Source organism: Gymnoscopelus microlampas (assembly GCF_963454915.1).
Source record: "Gymnoscopelus microlampas genome assembly, chromosome: 16".
Classification (NCBI taxonomy): domain Eukaryota; kingdom Metazoa; phylum Chordata; class Actinopteri; order Myctophiformes; family Myctophidae; genus Gymnoscopelus; species Gymnoscopelus microlampas.
In genome coordinates this window covers 48,439,084-48,463,563 of record NC_139953.1, presented here as the reverse complement: position 1 = coordinate 48,463,563, position 24,480 = coordinate 48,439,084, and the positions used below count along the sequence as shown (strand labels likewise).

The 24,480-nt window shown below is 42.5% G+C and overlaps 3 protein-coding genes and 1 long non-coding RNA gene across 4 annotated transcripts in view; 2 read left to right on the top strand and 2 right to left on the bottom strand.

Moving 5' to 3' along the window:
- Positions 1–2,544, top strand: part of LOC311063273 (translocation protein SEC63 homolog) — a 38,524-nt gene extending 35,980 nt beyond the window's left edge. The window contains exon 20 of the mRNA XM_084082637.1: positions 413–2,544. Coding sequence (XP_083938763.1) covers positions 413–550 — 138 coding nt within the window. The 3' untranslated portion in view covers positions 551–2,544. The remainder of the gene's footprint in view (positions 1–412) is intronic.
- The window catches only part of LOC311063058 (pyrin-like), a gene marked incomplete at its 5' end in the record, with an annotated part of 670,464 nt that overhangs the window by 283,971 nt on the left and 362,013 nt on the right, over positions 1–24,480 (bottom strand). The gene's annotated exons all lie outside the window — the stretch shown is intronic.
- LOC311063300 lies at positions 773–17,734 on the bottom strand. Its single transcript, XR_014602574.1, has 2 exons — positions 16,431–17,734; positions 773–1,142 (listed from the first exon to the last, which is right to left on the bottom strand). It is a non-coding gene; the product is annotated as an uncharacterized lncRNA (long non-coding RNA).
- Positions 22,328–24,480, top strand: part of LOC311063279 (uncharacterized protein) — an 18,126-nt gene continuing 15,973 nt past the window's right edge. The window contains exon 1 of the mRNA XM_084082648.1: positions 22,328–22,376. The gene's annotated coding sequence lies outside the window, so the exon portion shown is untranslated. The remainder of the gene's footprint in view (positions 22,377–24,480) is intronic.

The window sequence follows — 24,480 nt, the reverse complement described above, 5'->3', positions numbered from 1 at the left end:
GCGTTTCACTGCTTCAGTGCTCCTTCAGCAGCCGCTGGTTCAACATTTCTGCGATTTTCGGCTTCTTTCACTTTCTCCACACCGTTTGGATCCCCCCCCCCCCCCCTCTCCAAGGTTGGTCAAGCATAAACTGAGGGGGCAGCATTTGCAACTTGAGGGCGCTGGGCCCGCAGGGACCCCCCCCAGATGCAAAGATTTGAGTTAAAAATGTTGAACATTACATATTCAAGGATTTCCACACGTTTTCACGATTCATTATTCAAAAAATAGCAGATCTACAAGCTCATAGCGCGGCACTCGGTGCCGCGCTATGAGCTTGTAGATCTGCTATTTTTTTAAAAGCCCAAAGAAGACTAGAAATGATGCGGGTTAAAATGGGATCAAATGATTTTTTCTCCTCCTCCTCCTGTAGCTGGAGGTGCACGAGGCCAAGGCCATGCTGGACAACCATCCTCAGTGGGACATCCCCGAGACGGAGGAGGAGGACGAGGAGCAGGAGGACAGCGACGGCATCGAGGAGAGCGACGAGGACGACGAGGACAACGACTGAACGCACAACAACAACAACACACACATAACCACACACACACACACACACACACTTTCAGTGAATCGAGTCTACCGACCTGGGGTATGATTTTTTTTTTTTTTTTTTTAGACCTTTATTGATCTCTCTCCAGGGGACATTCAGTCGCCAAAGGACAGCACAGCAGTTAAGATATCGTCGGGGCAGGAAATCTCTTATCTTCCGTATTCTGACTTCTTGAGTGTGTTTTTCCCCCCGTAAATTAAAGCCCTACTGGATCATACTACAGCGTCACACCAAAGCATCAAAACGAGCAGATCTACAAGCTCCTCCGAGCGTGTAGATCTGCTGCTTTTAGCTTTTGTTGAATTTTAATCGTGAAAAGTAACGGTTGTGGACGTAAGTGTTTTCCACCCCGACAGAGACCACATATGTACAGTTAACTGGTCTTTTTTATATTGAGTCTCCGGGGAGGACGCGTTAAAAAACTGGCTATCGATGCGTCCAGATGGCCAATTTAAATGCGGCCCTTTTTTGGGAATATAAAATGGCGTCTTCTGACGGTGGAGTCGGGGGGGGGGGGGGGGGGCGTCCTAGCTTAACGTCATCACTGCACCTTGCCCACCATTCCGACCAGTAACGACACACACACACACACACACACATATACACACCACAGACGGTTTATACACACGAAATACCCTCTCCCCCCCTCCACACCGCACTCTCTCCCTTTCCGCTGACACGGTATGTGACATCACAAGTCGGTGTGATGTCGCATCACAGCAGGTCTCTCTCTCGCTCTCTCTCTCTCTCCGCTATAACAGAGACCCTGGGGTTAAAAGTCTCGTCACGTTTTCCGTTCACGTCCGGAAGAGAAATCTCTGAATACTTCTTACACCCGCCCGCCCCGCCCCCACCCCACCCCACCCCCAGGCCCCCTGGTGTGTCAAGTATGCAGCAGCCCACGAGCAAGGCAGCGAGCGAGCGAGCGTGACTGTGTGTTTGTGCGTGCGCGTGTGAGGTTGTGTTTGTTTGTACAGGTATGTGAGTTGGACACTATTTTTGGACTGGAGGACCCATTATCTGGGCTTGTTCTTTTTTTCTTTTCTTTTTCTCTCTCTCTTTAGGGTGGGAGGGGCCGTGTGTAACTGCTGCAAAATCCGTTGGTAAAAAAATGTAATAAAAAAACAAACACAAGAGACAAGACGGCCTCCATTTTGAAATCTTAACATTGTTGCTGTTTTAATACTTTCAGACGTAGTACTCGACCAATGATGTTTTTATTTCTATCGTACACTTAAACCACAGCCGTGTGAAAGGTGGTGCGTCTCAAACTTCTCAATTTGAAGGACCACCAGAACTCCTGACAGTGTACAAATGTAACCAAATGGACCCGTAAGGGTCCATTTGGTTACATTTGTATGCTTTCAGAGTTACATACTTGTAAAGGTCCGTTTAGACCCTTAGGGGTCCATTTGGTTCCATTTGTACTCTCTCAGAGTTACATACGTGTAAAGGTCCATTTATAGAACCCTCTCAAGGAACCTTGTAGGGTCCCTGGACCACACTTTGAGAACCATTTGGTTCAAGGAACTCTTGAGCCTCTCCATTCTGAGGGGGAGGGGTTTGATAAAAAAGCCAAGTCGGCCATTGTGGGAGGTTTGCTCCGCTTTCAACACAAGGGGGCAGCAGTTTGTTTAAAACATCAACTTTTTCTGTTTAGTTTTGTTTGTGACATTGTTTTGTCTCTCCCTCGTGTTACGTCGTAGAAAAAGGTGGCGCGGAAAATCAAACGCACGTAAAAAAGATTATGACTATATTTGGTTGAAATCTAAGGGGATGGTCATATCGTGCGACGGTGAAACCGTACCGAGAATAAACGATTTTACAAGGTCACAGTGCGGCGCGTGACCTTGTAGATGGACTTTTTTTCTTCTCTGGGTGTGCGAGACAGAGTCGGTTAACCCATTAAGACCTGGAACGCATCTGTGTCACTTTTTTGATTTGAGCTAAAAAAACATTATTTTACACTTTAGCTATTTAAAAATAGCAGATCTACAAGCTCATAGCGCGGCACCGAGTGCCGCGCTATGAGCTTGTAGATCTGCTATTTTTGAAAAATCGTGAAAATGTGTGCGAATCTTTAAATTTATATATATTTTTAAAGCGAACATTTTTAACTCAAATCTTTGCTTCTGGGGGGGTCCCTGGAACAACATATTTTGAGATGGGGGTCCGTGGCCAAATACATATAATTTTGGGGGTCCTTGACATGAAAAAGATTGAGCACCACTGTTTTTCAGAAAACTGTTGGGATTTAGGAGACATTTGTAGAATCGGCTTCAGGTCTTAATGGGTTAAACATGACGGTGTTTAATTTGGGTGGTAATGTTTGTTCTTATTCATTGTTCTCCCTATTATCATAACGTGACACAGTATTTTATTTTTGAAGGTTGTGTTTCAGAACCATTTCAGATGGGTTTTTCTTTCAGACACAGTTTCCGTTCCGTTCGTTTCTCTCTTTCTTTACAGTTGGAGCACATTCCAGTTCCTAATAACTTCATTGTCCGAAAAAAAAGAGAAGAAAGGCCTTATTATATAAATACAAATATACCACAAGTTATACTTTTATAGAAGGTCCTTTTTTAGGCGCTATGCGTCAACATGGTTGTTTTGGAAGCAATTAAATGTGTTTTATGTTTAACGGAGTAGTTCACCCCAAAAAAAAACATTATCTATCAATTTCACACCCCATTTGTTTGTTGTTTTTGTCGCATTCTTGAGCCAATCATTTGATGACTCGGGAACGTGACAAAAACTAAAAAACTCCACGAATGCAAGGCTTCACGGGGTGTGTGAAGATTGATAGAAAATAAGTCCTTTTGTGGGTGAACTACTTTATTTTCTTCATTTAGTTGTTTTTTGTGAGGAAAAGCTACAGTACTGTTTTGAACCTTTTTTATTTCGGGCAGTTTTTAGAAGTTAAAATATTCTTTTGTAACAGATTCTATGATCCTGTCGTTGTGTCTTTGCTGCTCCGAGCGTGACGGACTAAACCTCGCGGTGCGGCTCGTCATTTAAAAAAAGAGAAATGTGTTTTCTGGATGGGGTAAATTGTCGAGTAATTTGAACTGGAAGGCTGCCTATACCCATTAAGACCTGGAACGCATCTGTGTCATTTTTAGATTTCTTTGGCTATTCAAAAATAGCAGATATACAAGCTCATAGCGCGGCACTCGGTGCCGCGCTATGAGCTTGTATATCTGCTATTTTTGAAAAATCGTAATTTAAAAAAATATATATTTCTTTCAGATTTTTTTTTTTTTTTTAGAAGCGGCCTCAGGTCTTAATGGGTTAAGTCGGTGGCCGACGGATCGGCGCAGCTCCGCGAAAACATAAAAAACAAACCTCTGATCGTAATGAATGCGCGTAGAATGGCGTTCTGTCTCGCTCCCCGCTTAAAGTGGTTCAGTAGTCCGTTATAATAGTCTTGTTTGTGGAAGCTTTTTTTTTTATATCCACAATAAAGGCCTCTTGTGGGTCTTTGGGTGAAAGTAAAACATTGATATCTGTCGCCGTCGGGGACAGAAACCTCATAACTCCACGTGTTTTGTTTCACAAGTCGATGCTACTTCGTCATGCTAACGGTGTCACACCACAAAGTAGCAACACGACGCTGATCTACAGGCTCACGACGTGTCCACGGTGCGACGTGTCGGGAGCTTGTAGCTCTGCTATTTTTTTTTTTTTGTTGCTGTTTTTTGAAAATGTTTTTATTTCAACCCTCTTGGAATGTGGGTGTTCTGACTCTGTTCCCCCACCCCCCCCACTCGGATGCTATCAATGCATTGAATGGGACATTAACACGTTTTATCAGACCATTGAATGGGCGAAGTCGGCGACACACTGACCTACCCACGATTTATCAGACCATTCATTGGGTGTTATCAACAGTGGTGGAAAAAGTACTCAAATTCTTTACTTAAGTAAAAGTACCAATACTGCAATATAAAAATATGCTGTTCAGAAGTCCAGAATTAAAAATGTACTTGAGTAAAAGTACACAAGTATTTTCATCAAAATGGACTTAAAGTACCAAAAGTAAAAGTACTAAATATTTGAAAATAGCCGATCTACAAGCTCACAACGCGTCGCATCGCGACGTGTTGTGAGCTTGTAAACCATGTAAACCCTCCAGTCTGTGTTCCTGTTCCGTTTCCCTTCATTTGTTTTATTTCATTTAAAGCCGTTGTAGGGAGACTCTGGGCAGGCCAAAAAAAGTACAGAGCTGTGTGGGGGACTCTCACTGTATGTACAAAAAAAAACTAAACAAAAAAAAGGACGACGTTCCGTTTTCCAGAAACAAAAGGAAATAACCTAATCTTTCGTTGTGTTGGTGGTGTTGTTGTTTTTGTTTTCCTTTTTATTACTTTATACTTTTAGTGTACTTTTTTTTTATGTTCAGCAGCACAGGGAGCGGATGGTGTGTCCGCTATCAGGGTGCATGTTCTCCCCCACACACACACACACACACACACACACACACACACACACACAGACACACAGACACACAGACACACACACAGACACACGATCCTGACCTGTAATAGGCTCCATGCACAGCAGCCATATTATCACTTCCTTCACAGGTGTTACCAATGATACTAATGAAGGCTCTGTTCCATTTAGTGTAGCACAGTGGTTTCCCACGACCCACATAACTCTGAGAGGGTACAAATGGAACCAAATGGACCCGTAAGGGTCCATTTGGTTCCATTTGTACCCTCTCAGAGTTATACACACCTGTAAGGGGGGCCATTTGGAAGCCCATGAGGGTCCCTGTACCCCAACTGTAGACCCACTGGTGTGTAACAGAGTGTTTCCAGTGAGCCAACATGCAACAACATCAGCACCCCTGACTCTGTTTGACCAGAATGGAACAGAGCCTTCATTTAGTATCATTGGTAACACCTGTGAATGTCTTCACGATATGGCTGCTGTGAATAGAGTCTATATAGTGTTCAGAGAAGGCGTAATGCGAACAGGTAAATATTTGTACTCCTTGAAGTATTTATCGCTCTGCAATAGAATGTAGCATCAGTGATTTTTTTTTACGCTGTTCGAAAAAGAAAAAAAAAAACAAGTGCAGTGAGGTAAAATACCAGACCGCCACATTCTTCTTCTTCTCCTTCTTCTACCCTCTCGTCTACGGAAATGCCCGAGAGGTCGCCGACCCTTTTGACCCCGAGGTGACCCCCGTATAACCCCGGGGGCCGGACGTCTTGGGTTTTTTTGGGGAACTAAAACTACCCTCTGATGATTATTCTGCCACTTTTGTTTACAAAGGAACTGTCATTGTAAATGGGAAGAAAAAAAAAATATATTATTTGTATTTAAAAAACATTTCAAATAAAATAACTTTTAAATGAGGCGGGTTCTCTTTGTGTTTTTTGTTCCACGCGGTGGTGAGGTTAAACGGTTGGTTCTTTAGAAGGATCCCTGGATAATTAATGAGTGTTAGCCTATATGTCTTAATATATTATAATTTCCCTCGACAACTAGAATAAAAAAAACACCTTAAAGTTTTGATTTAACCCTTTAAGATCGGGAACGGCATCTGTGTTATTTTAGATTTATTTGGCTATTCAAAAATATAGAGTTCCGCGCTATGAGCTTGTAGATCTGCTATTTTTGAAAAAACTATGAACATTTGTGCAAATCTTTTGTAAAATATTGTGTTCCAGAAGCAAATGTTTGAGTTAAAATATATATATATATTCAAAGATTTTCACATTTTTACGATTTCTCAAAAATAGCAGATCTACAAGCTCATAGCGTGGCACTCGGTGCTGCGCTATGGGCTTGTAGATCTGCTATTTTTGTTTTTTATTTGGTCTGCCATTTTTTGATAGCCAAAGAAATCTTAAAATGTCATCGAAACTATTTTTTAAGTCATTTTATTTGCACATGCATTTCATTCATTCCATATAGTCTAGGACCTGGCTAAGATATGTATGCACTTCATTTAGGAGAGAATATCTCAACTGTTCTTGACTAATATGACCCCAAGGAACAACTTAGGAACGTTGACTAATTCTCTATCCGGGACGAAATACCCGAAAATGACCACGCCCTTTTAAAAGTGACCACACTCTGTGTGCGACCTCCAACATAGCTGTATTTTCTAAACCGTTTGTGCGACAGATTTCCTGAGGTGCTCAAAATGTTCAGAAAACCCATGTCTAGATGGACATAGAAAGGCGTAAAATTTCTAATTTGATATTTTATGAGAAAACGGCCAAAAATAGCTAAAAAAGTCCACTTATTACATAAAACTATCTATACAACAACTGTCATACGTGAGCATTTAATTAATATACATTTTATCAATTATCAATTGAGCATTTGATTAATGTACATGTTATCATAAACAATTGAATGTTTGTTAACTTGAAATGCAAAATATAAAGCAAAAGTTGTTACTTTAGTTGACAGAAGTATCGAGGCAGCTTACATAATTGATTTCCAAATGGAAGATAAATTGCACAACAGGCAAAAATACACCACCACATTAATAGTGTTTATGTCACATCTCTTTATTTATAGGGTTTTTACAATTATCACCTCCTTTGCATTTGCAGTACATGCTACAAGGCATCTCAGCTACCCGACATGGACACCCATTCTTACGTGCACACTTGCCACATGTGCAGGGATCTGGCAGGTCTTCGGGTTTTGAGGTCTCTATATCAGGGACTAATACACTCGCCCTTCTCACAAACCCGTAAGACTCTGCATTAAGAATGCTGGTGGCATCTCTAAATGGGGCTTGGACCCACAGCTGTTGCTGGTAAAATGCCCGCTTGATGTGTTTCTTTGCATTATTTGAGGTGCAAGGGGTTCTCTCAAAGTCAATCTTGAGGGCACTGCTAGAAAATTTGTCAAAGCGCAAGTCATCAAATGTCTCCAAGTCAGTTCTTTTGAGACACTTGACCAAAAAACGTTCTGCCATCCCTATTGAACTTTCTGCTAATTGTGGGCAGTCAAAGTTTTCGATCAAAGTTGCATAGTCTGCTTTGCGGACAGTGTTGAGGGCTGCGAGTTTGGTAGAAATCTTGCTTGTGGTATCACACCCGGTCAGCGCATGGAGTGCTGGGAGACATTTTGTGAGCTTATCTCCCAGGGCTTTGCATACATCATGCAGTGGCAATATTGACCTTTTCACCCCTGAGTTGCGGATCAGCCAGAGCTCTTGGAGGCCAAGATTTCTCCAGTTCACTGTGAAGTGGTACAACAGGCAAACAAAGACATCTGTGTCACCTGATGACAGCGTCAGTGATGTAGGTCCTGTCCGGTGACTAACAATGTCCTGCACATGGAACATCATCCTGTCATCAGCTTCCTCATGTGTGCAGTTGAGCCGAGGGAAGGGAGAAGCACACCCCTCTGACACAATCCATGCCTGTGGTGATATACCAAGGTATAGAGGTTTGGTGTCTTGATATTTGGTGGTCAGCCACTTAACATAGAATGCCTGGAAAGCAATTTTGCTGATGGAAGACGACCAAAAGTTCTCCAATACCACTGGCACATTTTGGTTTGGTGAAATCACATCAAGGACAATCATGTCTTTTGACTTTCCTCTTCTCTCCCTCTCTCCATTCTTGATGCTATCCTCTCTGTAATTGTCAAAGACAATGTGGATCTCATCACAGTTGTGGCCAGCTTTGGTGACCATTGATGTCAAGGCAAGAGCAAAGTCATGGAAAGTCTTGACGGGTGGATCAAGCTTCTTTAAGGGGACCTTTCTCACTAAGGCCATGAAGTCGATGATCATTGCATGGGTTTGTGGGGAGGTTGCTGGCCCTTTTCGATCAATTAGTGGGCACAACTTCAGTAACTCAGTCCCAAGTTGTGATTTGGCACTCTTCCTCAAGTAACCGTCTTTGTCAACCAAGAAAAATGCTGAGTTGGTGATCTCATGCTGGAGTAGCTCCTCAACAGTGAACCCCCGGTGACAGCCATACTCAATAAACCGGACAGCTTTGATTGTCTCATCTTTGATGTCTGATTTGGAAGGCAAATTCAAGGTGGACTTAGGGGGCGTAAGCTTGATTTTGCTTATAGTTGAGTGTATCGATGTAGATTTTTTTCTCAGTCGATCATCAATAAATTTAGCACAAGCTGCACTGCCCTCCTTCAAACAGCACAACAACTTGTCTACGTTGGTCACTATTTCTCCAGTGAGAACGTTCTTCAGTGCTACCTGGTCTTGTAGAGGACTGCATACCTTGAGGAGATACTCTTCGATATCTTGCACCATCCTAACTATCTTAGTTGCAGTACTCGGGTTGAAGTCATGGTGAAGTGAGAGTTCTCCTTCAACATCATCCTTCATCTTCAGGAGGTCAACATACTGGTCTTTTTTATGCTTGATAATTCCCCACAGAGCTACTGCTTCCTTCTTCCTGGTGACCCCAATTATGCCCCCACTCACTTTGGCAGGCCGGTTGTAGCACTGCTCTAGTGCCTGGTCAAAGGGCACTCCACTTCTTGGTTGTGTTCATAACAAACCCACCATTCATATAGGAGTTGTAGAGGAGGGGGAACTTCTCCTTAAGTTGATAGCAGTCCTGCAGGAATAATGGTGTCCATCGACTGTAGTTTGTTCTCCCAAAAAAGAAGAACAATGAAGTTGCCCTCTCTATAGCACTGAGGTACAGATTCCAGTCTCCAGAGCGCAGGGAATTAGTCAGATCCCTGAGTATTGGGAACAGGTCGGAAACATATGTGTTCCAGTAATCAAAGGACTGGGACTGCCATGCCCTTTCCTTAAGGTAGATTTGAAAGGCTGCTTGGATGGTGTCAGCATGGTCCTTTGTGGTGTTCCATTCTTCGCCCATGAACTCTTTAGACTGACAGTTGAACTGCAGTGCCTCTAGTTCTGTTCGTCTTTCAGGGTATTTGGAGAGGAATGCTTCCAACATCATAGATGTGAGGACCTCATGTATCATTGAATGGGCAGTGCGGGCCCTGGAATAGTGGGAACCGGAGATTACGGTCTTGATGACATCAGTACCATAGCACTCTGTCTCAACTAGGACATCAAAGATTCCAGAGGGTTCCAGGTATGCACCAAGACAGGCCAACACAATCTTTTCCATATGAAAGCCACCTAGACCAAGGAATATATTGTTAAATTGGTCTGGTTTCATGAGCTGGATTTCCTTGGCAATATGGTAAACACCTTCGTCGGCCCACAACCCACCGTAGGGATCACCCTTCTGTTTCAGTGCATCCTGAAAGTTAATCATCGTGGTGAGGATTGAATCGTATGTTGTAGCTGGATAAGGAAGGATGGGGGTAAGAATTTTGGTGGTAGGATAAAAGTTGCAATTCACTGTTGCACTTCTCACAGCTGTAAACCCTGGGACATTGTCACTCTCAGGTGTGACTCTTTTGGAGAAGCGATTGACTATCCACAGAAAGTAGTCCAGATGTATTGACTTGGTGGACTCAGGGGAGTCTGTTGTTGTGGTGGCGCTGTCGGTTGTTGTGGGAGAGGGGTCTGTTGACATAATCAAGACTTCTGCTGCTGAAGTAGTAGAGCTTGTTGTGTTGGGGGTGGGCTCTGCTGCCACTGCAATGTGGCCTGTTGTCATGGGTGACATGGAGGTGTGTGTCACATCAGATAATGCTGTGTCAGACACTATTGCTGAGGTAAAGGGTTCAGCTACTGTAGAATTAGTGATGGTCTCTGACACCTTGTAGTTGGTGGGAATCTCCCCACGCTCCTTTACTGCCCCCATTCTGATGAGCTGTTGGCAACTAACTTGAGACCTAAGCTTTACTCTGGTCCGGCTCTGAGTGGCAAGGGGCCTTACAGAGATCTCACTCTCCTCTGATAGTTTCTCTAGATGAATTGGAACATTTTGGAAGAGGACAAGGATGGTATCATGTGTTGAGCCTGTTCCTGCCAGGGTGCTTTCGTTGCGGTCAAAGTTGTCCATTGCCCCATTTAGTGGGCTTGTTGCTTCTAGGACAGCAGGAAGAGGTACTCTGTTGTTACCTGTTGTAGTGATGATTTGTTCAGCGAGATCCACATCAATCCTCTTGACTGTGTTGTAGCTAACACAAATTCCGTGATGGTTAAGAGCAGTCACAAGCTCTTTTGATCGAGTCAGACTGTGGACTCCTTGTGCCACCATGACATGGAAAGGTGTTGGTTCCTTGCCATCAGTCAGGATGTAGTGCAGAATTTGAAAAACTACATCAACCTTCAGCTGAGAGGTTGCTTTACCCGTGAACATATGCAAGCAAAACTCCTCCCATTTTGGTGGTCGGTTCTTAATGAATATGTCATTGGACAGTTGGAGGTCTTGGGGCTCACAGAAGCTATTCTGCAGACCGAATCTGTATTCTTTCAGCTCCTGTGCCAGCTCTGTTGCAACCTGTTGGACAGGTGACACTCTCAGAGACTCGACCAAGACCACTGGAGAACTATTTGCACAAAGTACCATCTGGGATATTCGTTTATTACTTGGGTATGTAAAGCAGACAGTGTCTCCATACAGCTTGATGATTAGCTGCTTTACTGCTCGGTTTGACACTATTCCAGCTGAACCGTCATTGAGCTTGTCTCTGATGGAAGTCAGACTGTGTGCTGACTTACTCAAATCCAGCCCAAGGGCTAAAAATCTAGCCTTCACGGATTTGTCTTCGGCTGTTAGGTCATTCTCCACTTCAATGTTTTTCAGTATTTCTTCAACTTTTGCATGATATTTATTGAAATAGCCTTTGCAACAATGATCATGATATCGGATATCAGCCGCAAAAACATCCTCTACCGCACAGATTGTTGATGTTTCAGTATACACATGGTCCTTGAACAACATGGCGGCATTTAGTAGTTTTTGGGCCATCGGTTTTTCACAGATTGTGAACAATACGTGTATTTTCTTCTGTTTAACTGTAGTGGTAGCCGCACCACAAATGATACAGACATCTGTAGTTACATTGGACTTCTTTTTCCTCTTGCTGCGTCGCTCAGATGTAGCATGAATAGGCACCTGCTGCTGAGATGGTTCTGCCTGTTCTAATGGTTGGGTTATGCTGTCAGTCTTTTTCATATCCTTTTGAAATATTCTGTAGCAAGATGAGCCGTGGTATTTCATGATACCCTGCTCTTGTTCTGTGAGTTGAAGAACCCTAGCAGCTCGAGTGTCTTCATGCTCTGCTTGTTTAGCAAGTGAAAGTATAACATGTCTGCCAATGTCACCACTACTGAGGTAATCAGATGTTTTCTTCTTCTGGCATAGGATGCACTCGCTGAGATTGATTGGTTTAGGAGTAGCACAAGGAGCATTGAGAGGTACCTCATCCTGAAAAGACAGAATTATTCAACTATTAGACTGCTGGACAGATACTGTTTGCTCTACATGTCTACCATCAAAAAGCTCACAAGTAGCAAGCAAGAATAGTAGCTAGTTACATTGAAGCTATTAAGTACCTCAAGATATGTCATGACATTGAAGATACAGTAGATGGTATAAAAAGAAAGAAAGAAAGACAGAAAGCTTGTCTTACCATGTCTCTTGCTGGACTTCAGTAAGAAGGTGTGCCACTCAATTGTTTGTTCTCTCACTCCCTCCAGGTATTACCTGGTGCTCTCAATCAAATTGATTGGTACTCACTCACATAATGTAGCAGGACTCTAGATGAATAAGGCTGTAAACCTTAAGTTAATACTTATGGCAGTTGCTGTATGTAGATAGTTTCATGTAATAAGTGTGTTTTTAGCTATTTTTGGCCATTTTCTCATACAATATCAAATTATACATTTTACGCCTTTCTATGTCCCTCTAGACATGGATAGTCTGAACATTTTGAGCACCTCAGGTAATCTGTAGCTCAAACGGTTTAGAAAATACAGCTATGTTGGAGGTAGCAAACAGAGTGTGGTCATTTTTAAAAGGGCGTGGTCATTTTCGGGTATTTCGTCCCGGATAGAGAATTAGTCAACGTTCCTAAGTTGTTCCTTGGGGTCATATTAGCCAAGAAAAGTTGAGATATTCTCTCCTAAATTAAGTGCATACATATCTTAGCCAGGTCCTCTACTAATAGGGCTGGATCACACATGGACAAATGACATCATCAACCTGCGACGTGCATTGTCCCACTTGAGTAAAAGGTAAACTATTTCTAAAATGTATATAAGATGTTTTTTTATTTTATTTTAATTGTAGCGGCCAATTATAATGATATTAAGGCATATGAGGCTCATTAGCCAGGGATCCTTAAAAAAAATATGTTCATGTCAAGAACCCCCAAATAAATAACTTGTGGACCCCCATCTGAAATGTATTGTGTGCGCCAGGGACCCCTGTACAAGATCTGTCTGTTAAGATCTATTTGGAAAATAGCACAATCCCTTGGCTTCTCAATTTCCGCCCCCGAATACATATCAATTTGGGGGCAAGAAAAAGATTGAGAACCCTCACTCACTACTCCAGAGTCTATCTCAGTGGTTTTAGTAGTTTTTACATCAGACCAGCACAGCCCGGTTGGAGGTCATTGATCATTGGAGGCTCAGATTATCAAAGTTTTGACCGATATTTTGTAAAGAAAAAAATAATAATTGTGTGTGTTATAGATACTAGACCATACCCGGTCGACGCATCCGTGGGGGGATATGCGCACATGATCTGGCAACCCGGGAGGCGACATTCTTGTACACATAAACGCTAATAAGAAGCTGAGATTTGATGAAATTGAAAAACGGGCTAAACAGTTAAGTTCAGATGGTAATGGTCAATGGTTGTGTGCAAAATCAGAGCAATTGCTCCAGCCACTGAGGAGAACCGGGTAGCTTCACTCACTCACCACGGTTACTAGAATTATAGTAGGATAGTAGGATAGTAGGATAAAACATCAATCCATTGAACTAACTAGCAGCATTAATATAAATCCATCAAACTAATACAGTGATAAATGTAACATTGTGTTCATGTTTACCCCCCCCCCCCCCAAAAAATAAAAAAACATTTAAAAAAAATAAAAAAAATAATCATAGTTAAACTGGAGACCCCCAAATGATAATATTTGAACTGTAGGCACTACTTTTAATGTGACTCGGTACCACAGCTAAATAAAGTGAAAATAGCTGAACTTCCACAATGTTTTCCTCTTTCTCACGTAATATTTGACAACTTGTCCAATTTGTAAAAAAGAAGATGTATTACAGACGTCTATAGGGATTCAGAACGAGGAACCAGGTAGGATGTGTAAATTACGACAGACTTCGGTGCTCTATGGTTTAATAATAATAATAATAATAATAATAACTTTATTTATATAGCACTTTTCAAAACATAAGTTACAAAGTGCTGAACAACAGTAAAAACATAGCATACAAGATTAAAAAGTCTTATGGACTTGACATACAAGCATTCAGTTCAGATAAGCAGTAGAAACATATCTGGTTATTAAAATAAGTCAAGGAACATGGATAAGGAAGAAATAATATAACATAAAATAGGTACTAGATAGAAAGACAGCACACACAAAACAGTTATGGCTGATAGGGGGATCTAGGGGAAGGCTTTCCTGAATAAGTGTGTTTTTAGAAGTGTTTTAAAAGATGTCAGGGAATTTTCTTTCCTAATTTCCACAGGGCATTCCATAGTGTAGGTGCTCGGGCAGAAAAAGCCCGATCACCTTTTGTGACCAAATTAGTTTTGGGGACTATTAGGAGGGCCTCCTCAGAGGATCTTAGGCTACGGGGTGGGTCATAGGGAGGCACCAGATCTGTGATATATTTAGGGGCAAGACCATTTTGGGCCTTAAAAGCTAATAAAAGTATCTTAAAATCAATTCTAAAAACAACAGGAAGCCAGTGGAGAGTTGCTAAAACAGGGGTGATATGGGCACGTTTTCTTGTATTAGTCAGAAGCCTGGCAGCTGCATTTTGCACCAGCTGCAGGCGAGAAATTGTTTTGTGGCTTAAACAAGTGTATAGACCATTGCAGTAGTCCAGACGGGAGGTTATAAATGCATGTATGAGTTTCTCTAGATCTACAGATGACAGGACAGACTTAATGTTTGCAATTGTTCTGAGTTGGTAAAAGCATGATTGTACAGTTTTTTTTTACTTGGACATTAAATGAGAAATCTGAGTCGAAGAAGACACCTAGGCTCTTGGCGACCGGTTTTACAGCACTGGACAGGCTGCCCAGGTCGTCTTTTAAAAGGCTAGTGAGATGTGGGGGACCAAAGAGCACAATCTCAGTCTTATCTGAGTTCAACTGGAGGAAGTTTTGTGACATCCATGAGTTTATGTCAGCGAGACAGGCCCTTAGACCATCTAAGCTTCCTTTGGTTGGGGATTTGACCGGGACATAAATTTGCGAGTCATCCGCATAACAGTGGAAGCAAAGCTTGTGCCTGCGGATGATGTGACCTAGCTCCAGCATGTAGATGGAGAACAGGAGAGGTCCAAGAACAGACCCCTGTGGGACACCACACGTGAGAGGGGCTGAGGGGGAGGAGGTGTCACCAGAGTCAACGGAAATAGTTCTGTCACTGAGATAGGAACGCAATAGTTCAAGGGCGATTCCCTGCACGCCAACCCATCTTTTCAGGCATGTCAACAGGATGGAGTGGTCGACCGTGTCAAAGGCCGCACTCAGGTCGAGTAGTACCAGTATGGCACAGTCACCATCATCGACTGAGCGTAATAGATCATTGGTTACCTTAATAAGGGCAGTCTCTGTGCTATGGAGAGCCCTAAATCCAGACTGAAATTGCTCAAAAATGTCATTATTGTTCATGAAAGTGATTAATTGAGAGGAGATGATTTTCTCCAAAACTTTTGACAGGAATGATAATTTGGAAATTGGCCTGTAATTGTTAAGGACAGATGGATCTAAGTTGGGTTTCTTCAGTAGAGGCTGGATGGTGGCCTGTTTAAAGACAGAGGGAAAAGTGCCGGTGGATAGGGATGCGTTTATGATGGCCAGAATGTGGGGTGAAATTGAGTGAAAAACCTCCTTAAAGATTTTGGTTGGAATGGGATCCAGTTGGCAGGAGGAGGATTTCATTGAGGCAATTGTTTTTTCTATGGACTGGCAGGTGACCGGTAGAAAATGGTTAAACGAGACTGAGACGTTCGGGAAAAAGGGGGCGCAGCTAGTGTCTGGGATTATGTGAGATCTGATGTTCTCAACTTTGTGTAAAAAGTGGTTGAGGAATTCTTCACATTTCTCTTTAGAAAGTTGGTTGCTGTGGGATGGGGTGGGGTTTGTGACCGAGTCTAGCACCTTGAATAGAGTTCTGGGGTTATGGCTGTTGGTTGAAATGATATTGGAGAAATAATCTGATCTTGCAACCTTGACTGCATTTTGATAATCTGCCATGAGAGTCTTCAGGATGTCTAATGAAATATGGAGATTGTCAGCTTTGTCAGTCTGGTCTGGTCGTTTAGCCAAGGTGAGGATTTTTTGGGGGGCTTGACAGCTTTGAGGGGTGCTATGGAATCTAGGATGGCTATGGAAGCATTATCAAAACTGTGGATAAGCTCGTCTAGGGTTTGGAAAGATTGGGGGGGGGCACTGATGTCAAGAATGTCTCAGCAAATGAGGTGGCTGTTGTGGAGTCAAGGATGCGAGTGAGGCGGACTGGGAGACAGGTATTTGAGCTGGGGAGGGGAAGGGGTAGATTGAAGATAATGGCCTTATGGTCAGTTATCCCGGGAGCAGTATGGGTTAGCGCCCCATGCTGTGTCTTCCGTGAGGAAGAAGCCCAAAAAACCCGCGGTGAGGCCTTTAGGAGGGCCATTCCATTCCAGCGTACCGCAAGCGGAGCTAATACCATTAGACGGCCTAGCTTAACGTCATCACTGCACCTTGCCCCCCATTCCGACCAGTAACGACACACACACACACACACACACACACACACACACACACACACACACATACACACCACAGACGGTTTATACACACGAAATACCCTCTCCCCCCCTCCACACCGCACTCTCTCCCTTTCCGCTGACACGGTATGTGACATCACAAGTCGGTGTGATGTCGCATCACAGCAGGTCTCTCTCTCGCTCTCTCTCTCTCTCCGCTATAACAGAGACCCTGGGGTTAAAAGTCTCGTCACGTTTTCCGTTCACGTCCGGAAGAGAAATCTGTGAATACTTCTTACACCCGCCCGCCCCGCCCCCACCCCACCCCACCCCCAGGCCCCCTGGTGTGTCAAGTATGCAGCAGCCCACGAGCAAGGCAGCGAGCGAGCGAGCGTGACTGTGTGTTTGTGCGTGCGCGTGTGAGGTTGTGTTTGTTTGTACAGGTATGTGAGTTGGACACTATTTTTGGACTGGAGGACCCATTATCTGGGCTTGTTATTTTTTTCTTTTCTTTTTCTCTCTCTTTAGGGTGGGAGGGGCCGTGTGTAACTGCTGCAAAATCCGTTGGTAAAAAAATGTAATAAAAAAAACAAACACAAGAGACGAGACGGCCTCCATTTTGAAATCTTAACATTGTTGCTGTTTTAATACTTTCAGACGTAGTACTCGACCAATGATGTTTTTATTTCTATCGTACACTTAAACCACAGCCGTGTGAAAGGTGGTGCGTCTCAAACTTCTCAATTTGAAGGACCACCAGAACTCCTGACAGTGTACAAATGTAACCAAATGGACCCGTAAGGGTCCATTTGGTTACATTTGTATGCTTTCAGAGTTACATACTTGTAAAGGTCCGTTTAGACCCTTAGGGGTCCATTTGGTTCCATTTGTACGCTCTCAGAGTTACATACGTGTAAAGGTCCAATTATAGAACCCTCTCAAGGAACCTTGTAGGGTCCCTGGACCACACTTTGAGAACCATTTGGTTCAAGGAACTCTTGAGCCTCTCCATTCTGAGGGGGAGGGGTTTGATAAAAAAGCCAAGTCGGCCATTGTGGGAGGTTTGCTCCGCTTCAACACAAGGGGGCAGCAGTTTGTTTAAAACATCAACTTTTTCTGTTAAGTGTTGTTTGTGACATTGTTTTGTCTCTCCCTCGTGTTACGTCGTAGAAAAAGGTGGCGCAGAAAATCAAACGCACGTAAAAAAGATAATGACTATATTTGGTTGAAATCTGAAAGGGGATGGTCATATCGTGCGACGGTGAAACCGTACTGAGAATGAACGATTTTACAAGGTCACAGTGCGGCGCGTGACCTTTTTTTCTTCTCTGGGTGTGCGAGACAGAGTCGGTTAACCCATTAAGACCTGGAACGCATCTGTGTCACTTTTTTGATTTGAGCTAAAAAAAACATTATTTTACACTTTAGCTATTTAAAAATAGCAGATATACAAGCTCATAGCGCGGCACCGAGTGCCGCGCTATGAGCTTGTAGATCTGCTATTTTTGAAAAATCGTGAAAATGTGTGCGAATCTTTAAATATATATATATTTTTAAAGCGAACATTTTTAACTCAAATCTTTGCTTCTGGGGGGGTCCCTGGAACAACATATTTTGAGATGGGGGTCCGTGGCCAAATACATATAATTCTGGGGGTCCTTGACATGAAAAAGATTGAGCACCACTGTTTTTCAGAAAACTGTTGGGATTTAGGAGACATTTGTAGAATCGGCTTCAGGTCTTAATGGGTTAATCATGACGGTGTTTAATTTGGGTGGTAATGTTTGTTCTTATTCATTGTTCTCCCTATTATAACGTGACACAGTATTTTATTTTTGAAGGTTGTGTTTCAGAACCATTTCAGATGGGTTTTTCTTTCAGACACAGTTTCCGTTCCGTTCGTTTCTCTCTTTCTTTACAGTTGGAGCACATTCCAGTTCCTAATAACTTCATTGTCCGAAAAAAAAGAGAAGAAAGGCCTTATTATATAAATACAAATATACCACAAGTTATACTTTTATAGAAGGTCCTTTTTTAGGCGCTATGCGTCAACATGGTTGTTTTGGAAGCAATTAAATGTGTTTTATGTTTAACGGAGTAGTTCACCCCAAAAAAAAACATTATCTATCAATTTCACACCCCATTTGTTTGTTGTTTTTGTCGCATTCTTGAGCCAATCATTTGATGACTCGGGAACGTGACAAAAACTAAAAAACTCCACGAATGCAAGGCTTCACGGGGTGTGTGAAGATTGATAGAAAATAAGTCATTTTGTGGGTGAACTACTTTATTTTCTTCATTTAGTTGTTTTTTGTGAGGAAAAGCTACAGTATTGTTTTGAACCTTTTTTATTTCGGGCAGTTTTTAGAAGTTAAAATATTCTTTTGTAACAGATTCTATGATCCTGTCGTTGTGTCTTTGCTGCTCCGAGCGTGACGGACTAAACCTCGCGGTGCGGCTCGTCATTTAAAAAAAGAGAAATGTTTTTTCTGGATGGGGTAAATTGTCGAGTAATTTGAACTGGAAGGCGGCCTATACCCATTAAGACCTGGAACGCATCTGTGTCATTTTAGATTTCTTTGGCTATTCAAAAATAGCAGATATACAAGCTCATAGCGCGGCACTCGGTGCCGCGCTATGAGCTTGTATATCTGCTATTTTTGAAAAATCGTGATTTAAAAAAATATATATTTCTTTCAGATTTTTTTTTTTTTTTAGAAGCGGCCTCAGGTCTTAATGGGTTAAGTCGGTGGCCGACGGATCGGAGCAGCTCCACGAAAACATAAAAAACAAACCTCTGATCGTAACGAATGCACGTAGAATGGCATTCTGTCTCGCTCCCCGCTTAAAGTGGTTCAGTAGTCCGTTATAATAGTCTTGTTTGTGGAAGCTTTTTTTTTTATATCCACAATAAAGGCCTCTTGTGGGTCTTTGGGTGAAAGTAAAACATTGATATCTGTCGCCGTCGGGGACAGAAACCTCATAACTCCACGTGTTTTGTTTCACAAATCTTCTTCGTCATGCTAACGGTGTCACACCAAAGTAGCAACACGTCGCTGATCTACAGGCTCGCGACGTGTCGGGAGCTTGTAGCTCTGCTATTTTTTTTTTGTTGTTGCTGTTTTTTGAAAATGTTTTTATTTCAACCCTCTTGGAATGTGGGTGTTCTGACTCGGTCCCCCCCCCCCCCCCCCCCCCCCACTCGGATGCTATCAATGCATTGAATGGGACATTAACACGTTTTATCAGACCATTGAATGGGCGAAGTAGGCGACATACTGACCTACCCGCCATTTATCAGACCATTCATTGGGTGTTATCAGAACCTACTAACGGAGACGACTTATAAAGTTAGTTTTGGTTTGGGACCATGACGGAGGCGCGCAGTCTCAAGCGAACCGGAACCACGTGAGGTACCACCAAGCGAGCTAAAGCTAACGAGTTAACTCCCGAACGTTGTGACGTTCGCTTGAGCCTACTCAGCGCTGTTGGAGTTAAGTACCAATGGGCACAGAATGGTAAATCATGTTGTGGGGACTGATCTGCCTCCTGGTAGGTCAGTATCTCCTGATTATGCCCAATGAATGGTCTGATAAATCGCTGGGTAGGTCAGTACAGTATGTCGCCTACTTTGCCCATTCAATGGTCTGATATTATCTGAAGCCGGTGCTTTCCCTCCTGAAGGGGGCGTCAACAAGTGTCATTTGGTAGCTGCGGACATCTTGGTGGGTCATAAACAGGGTGACTTAACATTGACCCCCACCAGTATGTCTGCAGCTACGCCCCCCCCCCGTGGTGACGACACGTTGCCCAAGCACTATAGCTGTATCCCATGTAAAACCCTCCAGTCTGTGTTCCTGTTCCGTTTCCCTTCATTTGTTTTATTTCATTTAAAGCCGTTGGGAGACTCTGGGCAGGCCAAAAAAAGTACAGAGCTGTGTGTGGGACTCTCACTGTATGTACAAAAAAAAACTAAACAAAAAAAAGGACGACGTTCCGTTTTCCAGAAACAAAAGGAAATAACCTAATCTTTCGTTGTGTTGGTGGTGTTGTTGTTTTTGTTTTCCTTTTTATTACTTTATACTTTTAGTGTACTTTTTTTTTATGTTCAGCAGCACAGGGAGCGGATGGTGTGTCCGCTATCAGGGTGCATGTTCTCCCCCACACACACACACACACACACACACACACACACACAGACACACAGACACACACACAGACACACGATCCTGACCTGTAATAGGCTCCATGCACAGCAGCCATATTATCACTTCCTTCACAGGTGTTACCAATGATACTAATGAAGGCTCTGTTCCATTTAGTGTAGCACAGTGGTTTCCCACGACCCCCATAACTCTGAGAGGGTACAAATGGAACCAAATGGACCCGTAAGGGTCCATTTGGTTCCATTTGTACCCTCTCAGAGTTATACACACCTGTAAGGGGGCCCATTTGGAAGCCCATGAGGGTCCCTGTACCCCAACTGTAGACCCACTGGTGTGTAACAGAGTGTTTCCAGTGAGCCAACATGCAACAACATCAGCACCCCTGACTCTGTTTGACCAGAATGGAACAGAGCCTTCATTTAGTATCATTGGTAACACCTGTGAATGTCTTCACGATATGGCTGCTGTGAATAGAGTCTATATAGTGTTCAGAGAAGGCGTAATGCGAACAGGTAAATATTTGTACTCCTTGAAGTATTTATCGCTCTGCAATAGAATGTAGCATCAGTGATTTTTTTTTACGCTGTTCGAAAAAGAAAAAAAAAAACAAGTGCAGTGAGGTAAAATACCAGACCGCCACATTCTTCTTCTTCTCCTTCTTCTACTACCCTCTCGTCGAAGGAAATGCCCGAGAGGTCGCCGACCCTTTTGACCCGAGGTGACCCCCGTATAACCCCGGGGGGGCCGGACGTCTTGGGTTTTTTTGGGGAACTAAAACTACCCTCTGATGATTATTCTGCCACTTTTGTTTACAAAGGAACTGTCATTGTAAATGGGAAGAAAAAAAAATTATATTATTTGTATTTAAAAAACATTTCAAATAAAATAACTTTTAAATGAGGCGGGTTCTCTTTGTGTTTTTGTTCCACGCGGTGGTGAGGTAAAACGGTTGGTTCTTATAGAAGGATCCCTGGATAATTAATGAGCGTTATATGTCTTAACTCATTCCCTGCCTAGAACGACTAAAACGACTTCTAACGATGGCAACGTTTTTTTTTTTTTACATTTTTTTACATGTTTTTTTTATTTGACCCAAAGACCAAGTAGATGTGATTTTTCGAAGATCTAGACTCCCATCCACTTCCTTGTTAACTTAAAACTTAAAAATGCTGTATATATACTGTATATGTAAAATCTTGGCAGTGGGCAAACGCGGCCAGAAATATTTCAGGCAGTGAATGAGTTAATATATTATAATTTCCCTCGACAACTAGAATAAAAAAAAACACCTTAAATATTTTATTTAACCCTTTAAGATCGTGAACGGCATCTGTCATTTTAGATTTCTTTGGCTATTCAAAAATACAGAGTGCCGAGCTATGAGCTTGTAGATCTGCTATTTCTGGGAAAAAAAAGTTTTGTGCAAATATTTTGTAAAATATTGTGTTCCAGGACCCCCCCCCCGCCAGAAGCAAATATTTGAGTTGCAAATGTTCGCTTAAAAAATATATATATATATTCAAAGATTTGCAAAAATGTTCACAATTTCTCAAAAATAGCAGATCTACAAGCTCATAGCATGGCACCGAGTGCCGCGCTATGAGCTTGTAGATCTGCTATTTTTGAATAGCCAAAGACATCTTAAAATGTCATCGAAACTATTTTTTAAGTCATTTTATTTGCACATGTATTTCATTCATTTAATAGGGCTGGACCATACATGGACAAATGACATCATCAACCTGCGACGTGCATTGTCCCGCTTGAGTAAAAGGTAAACTATTTCTAAAATATATACAAGATGTTTTTTATTTTATTTTAATTGTAGCGGCCAATTACAATGATATTAAGGCATATGAGGCTCATTAGCCAGGGATCCTTAAAAGAAATATGTTTGTGTCAAGGACCCCCAAATAAATAACTTGTGGACCCCCATCTGAAATGTATTTTGTGTGCCAGGGACCCCTGTACAAGATCTGTCTGTTTAAGAGTTATTTGGAAAATAGCAAGCTCATGTGTGTCATTGCGAGGCGTTCTGAGCTTGTAGATCTGCTATTTTCAAACGGTCTTAATGTATAGTATTAGTGGTTCTGATGCTCCTCCAGAGCAGTGGTTTTCAAGGTGGGGTCCACTCAAAGTGGTGTGTGTGTGTTGGCTTCTCAATTTCCGCACCCAAATACTACATATCAATTTGGGGGCACGAAATTGATATGTGCCAAATAAATAAATAAAATAAAATAATCATAGTTAAACTGGGGACCCTTCAAAATAATACTATTTGAACTGGGAACACCCCCCCCCCCCCCCCTGTAGGCAATACTTTTAATGTGACTCGGTACCACAGCTAAATAACGTGAAAATAGCCGAACTACAAGCTCAGTGTGAGGCGTGGTGAGCTTCTAGATCAGCTGTTTACACAATGATTGCCTCTTTCTTACGTAATATTTGACAACTTGTCCAATTTGTTAAAAAAAAAAAAAAAAAAAATTCATTAAAAATATTAGTTTCATAAATGTGCATATACCCTGCATACACGTGTACTGTATGTTGGTTTGTTTACTGTCGAGAACATGAGAAAATGCAATATTAAGCTAATCATCTGGAGACCCCACCCCCCCAAATAGTTTGGGGACCACTGGTTTAAATGATGATGTCCTTGTACTCTGCACTGTAAATAATAATAATAATAATAATAATAATAATACAACATGTTGTCTATGTAATGTACAACAGTGCAATTTAGAACAAGTCACAATCTCAAAAGTCCATGTTACAAGTATTCAAGTCCATCTGGCATAATAAAGCCTCCAAGGTGCTGATAAAATGGGACGTAGAGACGCATAATGCTTCAAGGATACATGCATTTACATTTTATGAATTTACAATATTAATAGAAGGATGTTGTAAAATAACTGTCTAATTTGGGGGAAACTGGCCCTTGTAAAAGGTCAAAGCATACTCCCCCCCCCCCCCCTTTTTCTGTGTGGATGGCCTTTCTGTGTGGAGTTTGTATGTTCTCCCCGTGTCTCCTATGGTAGGTACCCTCACAAAAAACATGCAGTAATCCTGGTCTCTATACTGCCTCCCCCTGGTCAGCCGGGGTGCCTGATGGAGGGGAAAGGAACTGGTTGGAATACCGTGTTCCTTCCACGCGCTACGTCCTAAGGTGATAGTCGTCCTAGGTGCTTTTATACGTCCGGTGATTAGGTGATAAGAAGCTACGTCCTACCGGGGAAACTCCCCCTTGTCAGGTGATAAGAAGCGGCCTGCTAGCTCCTCATGCGTTGAAGGAGGCATGAGCTCAGTTCTGGGCTCTCCTTAGGTTGGCAGAGGGAGAGTAGCGCCCAGGATTACATAGGAAATTGTCACTGGGTGAAAAAGGGGTTACAAAAATTGTGGGATACATTTGTTAAGGCCCCTGGACATAAAAATACTAATCAAAAACAATCCTATGCTTACCTTTGACTAATATAACAGGAAAAGAAAGACGGGTTCAAGTCCCGATGGCCTTTGCTGCATGGCACTCCCCATCTCTCTCTCCCCATTTCCTGTCAATAGAGAGTATGCACATGTGTCACTTTTCCACCGGGACACCCATGCGGAAAAAGGTCTGTCTACTCTACGCCACTGAGCGTTGGAGTTTGGAAGCGCTCGTTGAAATCGCTCAACGGTTCTACTGTACGTACCACCTGCTTCTAAATGTCACACGATGCAGGAGGCAGCAGGACGTTGCGTTATTGAAAACGAGCGCTTCCAAACCCTGACACGCTCTACTCAGAGTTAATTATTGACTTCTTCTACTTTAAACAATAAGGGTGCCAATAGAGTACAGAAGTCCTGACGTCACTCGTTCATCCCCTGGTTCGTAAAGTCATTTC